We start from the raw sequence: 6841 nt of genomic DNA on the forward strand, positions 1-6841 counted from the left end.
TTTGTTTTGTATCTCACAGGAGACATGAGCTGTACGAGTTTATTCTTTGAGACCTTTTATTTACAGTTGGAGAACAGATTACACATGCATCCTCTAGAAACAGCTGCATTTACATCTTTTCAACATCTGGATAAAATGTGCAGTCAGATCTCAACCTGTCCCTCCTTAGATGTGTTTACACGTTTAACTGGGAATTGATCCGATCCGTTCAATGAGCTCATGAACTGACTCTGTAACTAGGACCTGTAAGATCCAACCCAAGTGAACCTATTACCACTACGACCCATACTGTCATGATAGTGTGCAGATCATTACTCATTAACCAAAAGGGTTTTTACATTTATATGTCTGAGGCTTAATCTGTAATTTTCTGTATTTTTATAGATGATGGTGATTTAAAGGCCCAGAGGCGAAGCAGCAGGAGCCCTGACCACCCTCGCCCTGACTGTGAGTTGAACTAAAAGAGACGATCAAATCGATCATATAACATTTGCTATATGCTGTTGCTGGTATCATTGTTCATACAGTCATTATATACCCAGTCATTACTAAGTAATATCAGTATGACTGAGGTGGAAATATTCTGAAGAGCAGAGGATAAGTGGTCAATCATAGGTCTTAGTGCAAGAACCCACATTCATTTTAGAATTGAATGATATCATAGTTAATGTCAGATTATATGAAAAAGAAATAAAGAATGAATTAATGTGTCAATTTCTGTGTCTTTATAGTTAAAGAAGATCAACCTCTGCACAGCAGCAGAGATGAATTACTGTCACCTCACAGTGAGTCAAACTGAACTGATCCATAATTAGTCATGTGTTTAATTAGATTTGAACTTAGTGTTTCATGGATGATCCTTCCAAGAGTGTGAAATACCATTTAAATTACAGTAATATTCTGTAATATCAGTCAGAAATTGTGTAGAAAGAGCAAAATGTTCTACAAGAAAAGCAAACAGTGATTTTGGGAATCAATAATATCACTGAATGAAAAGGATCCATAATGAAAAAACTGTAACAGACAGACTGTAACATAGAGAAGATTTATCTATTTAAATGTGGAGGGCACATGGATTTTGACACAATAAGAGGCAATTAATGATGGATTATAGTGAATGTGATGAATTGAGGAGTGATGAGAATATGTTCATTGTCTTCAACCTAATGTTTTATTTTGTGATTTCATAGTGTCTGAACTCAGGATCGTGATGGTCGGGAAAAGTGAGGTCAAAAAGAAAACACTATGCAACTTCATCACTGGCAGCAAACAGCCTAGATCTTTAACAGTCAAACCACTAAAGCAGTGTGAGGCTGCCAGTGGAGAGTGGAGAGGAAAACCATTAACAGTGGTGAAAGCTCCAGACATGTTCAGTCTGTCTGTGGAAGCAGTGAGAGAAGAGGTGAAGAGGTGTGAGACTCTTTGTTCTCCTGGACCAAATGTTCTGCTGCTGTTAGTGAAACCTTCTGATTTCACTGAGGAGAACAGACGAACACTGAAGTTCATCCTGAGTCTGTTTGGTCCAGATGCTTTTAAACACTCAATGGTCGTCATGACACATGATGGGATGGAAACAAGTGTCTCTGTTAGTCAGCTGCTTCAAGACTGTGGAGGAAGACTCTTCAACATGTTTGAAGATAAACACCAACTGTTGATGAAGAAGATTGAGAACATTGTGCGTGAAAACAAAGAAACCTTCCTCACCTTCTCTGAAGAGCGTGAACACATGAAACCAGCTTTAAACCTGGTTCTGTGTGGGAGGAGAGGAGCAGGGAAGACTTCAGCAGCCGAGGCCATTTTAGGTCAGACAGAGCTTCATTCAGTCTCCAGCTCATCAGAGTGTGTTAAACATCAGGGAGAGGTGAGAGGACGTCAGGTTTCCCTGGTGGAGCTTCCTGCCTTGTACGGAAAACCTCAGGAGGAAGTGATGGAGGAATCGTTCAGGTGTATCTCCCTCTGTGATCCTGAGGGCGTCCATGCCTTCATCCTGGTCCTACCTGTGGGTCCCCTCACTGATGAAGACAAGGGAGAGTTAGAGACCATCCAGAACTCATTCAGCTCTCCAGTCAATGACTTCACCATGATTCTGTTCACTGTGGAGTCAGATCCTGCAGCTCCAGCTGTTGTTGACTTCATAAGAAAGAGCAGAGACATCCAGGAGCTGCTTCAGAGCTGTGGAGGAAGATCTGTTGTTGTCAACATCAAGGACAAGCAGCAGACCTCTGAGGTGTTGGATAGATTGCAAAAAATAAGACTCGACAAAGAAAAACCATCCAGCTACACAACAGAGACATTTGCACTTGCTCAAATAAAGAAGATCATACAACAAGAGAAACACATCACCACACTGCAGACTGAACTTGAGAACTGGAGAACAAAAGGCAAAGTCAGTTGTAAGTATTATAAAATTTAGATTTTTAATAAATGTATATAAATATGTGTGTGTGTGTGCACGCGTGCGTGCGTGCGTGTGTGATACTGTGTACTGTATATATGTACAGTATATGTCAGTGCAGTTGATGTAATAAGTTTTACTCTCAGGGTCATTGAATCTATTGGCTCTGTCTGTTGTCAGTCAGTTTCATTTTCTGACCAAAATTGTAGAAGAATACGTCTCCCAGCAATTTCTTCAACAGTAGAAAATCACAATCACATTTTGGAGAAATTTCAGTCTGACCCATGAGCATCACAGCATGAGATGACCCCGGCGATACAAATCAGGTCATCCAATCCAGTCAAGGGCAGCAAGGAATCTTTAGTCCATTAAAGGGGAGGAGAGGAGGAGGTAATGAGACACAGGTGCAACACAAAGAAAATGATTTCAAAATAAAACAGGAAATAACAGAAAGTCACAGCAGATCATGACAGGCTGAATCACTGGGTAGGAATATCAGGCACCGCTTCAGAATGATTCTCTTCATACCTGTCAAACAGGAAGTTCTGTCTCTCCATTTATTGCCATGTTATCTTTTGCTCCTGCTGTATAGTGCCCCATAAGGCGCCACTGATCCTGGAGGGCTGAATTCACTACATTACTGCCTTTGTGATGTTAAAAACTGGATGTCAAAAAATCTTCTGCAATTTAACTTTAGCAAAACAGTGAATGTTTTAATTGGTTCCCAGCACAGAGCAAAACAAATCCTGTCATCTGCTGGTCTCCTGTTGGATCACACCAAACCTGTTGCAAAGAATCTTGGCATTTGATCTGACAGCAACTGAAGTTTCAAGCGGCGCACAACAAAACTTGTGCAGTCTTGTTTTTATCATTTAAGAAATATTTCCAAAATATTTTTAAAAATCTTTTAAAGACACAGAGACAATTTTACATTCTTCCATTGCATCATACCTTGACAATTGCAACAGTCTCTTCACCTGCCACAACCAAAACTGTATTAATTGGACAGAACTCAGCCACCAGCCTTTCAACAAGATCCAAGACAGATCGTTGAGTTGTTACTGAGGCAAAACTGACAACTAGAGGTGACAGAGCATTCACAGTCAGAGCCCCAAAACTCTGGAACAAGCTACCTGAGGAGATACTACTCCTACTCCTACTTTTATCGGAGAGCTCTTCCTGAGTTTACTTGAATTTATTAGCTGCCCAGATTACTAGATTCTCATAGATTTTTTAATTGATTTCCCTTTTGCTTGTGACATTGCATTTGGTTTTGCTTGCACTATAGTACAAAAATATTTGATTTAATTACTATTTACCTCTGTTGCCTTGTATGACCCCTTGTTTTAATTTGCTTCTCTGTGTGGAGATGGAAGAAACTGCCAGAAGGACAACCAAGTATCACGTCTGGTCTCCTCCAAACATGACGCTTTGAATCGAGGCCAAACAATTCAATCTTAGTTTCATGAGACCAGAGAATCTTGTTTCTCACAGTCTGAGAGTCCAGAGAGAGCCCACATTGGTGAAGTGCTGCAGCGATGGTTGTCCTTCTGGATGTTTCTCTCATCTCTACACAGGATCTATGGAGTTCAGCTACGACCATTGGGTTCTTGATCTCCTCTCTTACCAAGGCTCTTCTCTCTGACTGGTCAGTTCGGCTGGGTAGCCAGCTCTCAGAAAAGTCCTGGTTGTTCCAAACTTCATCCATGTAAGAATATTAGAGACCACTGTGCTCTTGGGAACCTTCGTTGCAGCAGAAAGTTCTTTATAGCCTTTCCCAGATATAAGCCTTGACACAATCCTGTCTCTGAGCTCTGCAGGCAGTTCCTTCCTCCTCATGGATATTGCTCTGATAGGCATTATCCACACCACAGGTTGACTCCAATCAAGGTGCAGAAACCTCTCAAAGATGATCAAGAGAAGTTAAAGGAACCTGAGCTAAATTTCTAATTTGCCAAATTTGCAAAAATGTAGTTGTTTTTTTTAACATAAGGCTGTAACACAATGCAATGTGAAAACATTTGCAGTGGTCTGAACACTTTCTGAACCCACCGTATCTTGCAGTCTATGTAATGTTCAAACTGACAGCAAGTAACTCCACGTCTTCTCATTTCACAGGTGACGATGAGACTCAGAGCCCAGAGCGTCTCAGGATCGTGCTGATAGGGAAGACTGGAAGTGGAAAGAGCTCTACAGGAAACACCATTCTGGGAACAGAGAAGTTTGAAGCGGATATTCGTCAAACATCAGTCACCAAGTTTTGTCAGAAAGCACAGAGTGAGGTGGACGGTCGTCCTGTTGTTGTGGTTGACACTCCCGGTCTGTTTGACAATAGTTTGTCTCATGAAGAGGTTAATGAGGAGATGGTGAAGTGCATCAGTCTTCTAGCTCCGGGACCACATGTCTTCCTGTTGGTGTAACAGATCGGACGACTCACACCAGAGGAGAAGGAGACACTGAAACTCATTAAGAAAGTCTTTGGGAAGAATTCAGAGTCGTTCACCATCATTCTTTTAACTGGAGGAGACTCACTGGAAGACAAAAAGCTGTCGATTGAAGAATACATCAAAAATAAATGTGATGATTCCTTTAAGAAGCTGATCTCTGACTGTGGAGGAAGATATCATGTGTTTAATAACCGTAATGGAGAAAACCGCAGACAAGTCAGTGAGCTGATAAACATGATCGACACCATACTGAAGAGAAATGGAGGCAGCTGTTACACTAATGAGATGCTGCAAGAGGCCGAAGCAGCGATACAGAAAGAAGTGGAGAAGATCCTGAAGGAGAAGGAGGAGATGAAGAGAGAGAGGGAGGAACTAGAAAGAAAACATGAGGAAGAAAAGAAAGACATGAAAAGAAAAATGGAAGAAGAGAGAGCAAAAACTGAACAAGAGAGAAAACAGAGAGATGAACAACTCAAGGAAATGGAGGAGAAGATAAAGAAGGAGCGTGAGCAGACACAGAAAGAACAGGAGAAGAGAGAAGAAGAAGACAGGAAGAAGAAACAACAGGAAGAAACTCAACGACAGGAGTGGGAACAAAAAATTAAAGACCTGAAGAGCAAAATAAAATCAGAATCAGAATCAAAGGAAATCTTTGACAGAAAGCTGAAGGAGACTAAAGAGGTGATGAAAACACAACAGGAGGACTGGGAGAAGGAACGAAAACAAGAAGATGAACAAAGACGACGGGAGGAACAAAGACTTAAAAAGCTCCAGGAAGAATATGAGCGAGAGAGAGTTAAAACTGAAAACAAAAGAGAAGAAGAGGACAGAATGAGAAGAGAGCAGGAAGAGAAACTTAAAGAGATAGACAGAAAATATAAAACAGAAATAGAGAAAATGAAGAAGAAGTATGAGGAGGAGGCCAGAAAACAAGCTGAAGAATTCAATGACTTCAGAGAGAAAACGGAGGAGGACTTTGCAGCTCTGATAGACAAACACATGAAGGAAGTGATGGATCTGAAGCAACAACATGAGAAACACATGCAGGAGAAACAGGAGGAATATAAAAACTTAATGGATCTCTCAGAACACAAAGAAAAGACTCTGAAACAAGTCATGGACGAACTGCAGGACAAACACAAACAAGAGATGACCGACTTGATTCTGCTTCTTCTGACCCGAAAGAAAGAAAACAGGAGCAAAATAAGTTCAATGCAGAAAACACACAGAAAAGAGATGGAGAACCTTATGAAAGAGCTTTCAATCGAAAACAGGAGACAAGAGAAGGATCAACTGGACGAATTCAAGAAAAGACACAAAGAAGAAATTAAATCCTTGGACAGAGAACTTCAGAACCAAAGTAAAGAAGAGCAGAAGAGGAGAAGGAACAAGCTGTCCATCAAACATGACCAAGAAATCAATGAGTGGAGACTGAAATTTGTTGCCCTACAGCATCAAAAGCAGAAGGAAGAAGTGGACGAACTACAGAAAGAACATGAGCAGAAACTGAATAAATTCAAACAGAAACTTGTGGAAGAAAATAAAAGAAACGAGAAAGAAAAAATCGATGAGCTGCAGAAGAAACACGAAGCAGAAATAAAAAAGTTGAAAAAGCAAATCACGACCCAAGATGAAGACGGTGACGGTGAAGAGCTGGAGGACCTGCAGAAGAAACATGAAAGAGAAATGAATGAACTGAAAGAGAAACTTCTGGCCCCAGAGAAGCAGGGATCCTGCTGCATTGCATGAGCATGAGCCACTGCATTTTTATTTTTACTCTCTCCAAGCATTGAGAGAGTTAAATTTATACAGTTACCATTGTTCAGGTGTGGCTCCAGTCTGCTGTAGGATAGTGGAAAAGGTGTGTTTAGTTTAATGGTTCACATACACACTTACTTGCATATTTACAAAGAGCAGAAGTTTGGACGTTGCTGAGGATCCGAGCTGCTGCGTCCAGATCTGGGGAAACAGAAATCACATCACGTTACATCAGATGAGC

The 6841-nt window shown here is 40.9% G+C and overlaps 1 protein-coding gene across 1 annotated transcript; it reads left to right on the plus strand.

Annotated features, from left to right (window-relative positions):
* The first annotated feature begins 1418 nt into the window (after positions 1-1418).
* LOC111240159 (ELKS/Rab6-interacting/CAST family member 1-like) lies at positions 1419-6591 on the plus strand. Its single transcript, XM_022770141.1, is given in 4 exon segments — positions 1419-2100; positions 2149-2393; positions 4514-5347; positions 5729-6591. Coding segments are annotated over 4 exon segments (2499 nt in total). The 5' UTR covers positions 1419-1543.
* The last annotated feature ends 250 nt before the right edge of the window (positions 6592-6841 follow it).

The sequence above is a fragment of the Seriola dumerili genome, unplaced genomic scaffold (assembly GCF_002260705.1).
Source record: "Seriola dumerili isolate Sdu_G_001 unplaced genomic scaffold, Sdu_1.0 BDQW01015574.1, whole genome shotgun sequence".
NCBI lineage: Eukaryota > Metazoa > Chordata > Actinopteri > Carangiformes > Carangidae > Seriola > Seriola dumerili.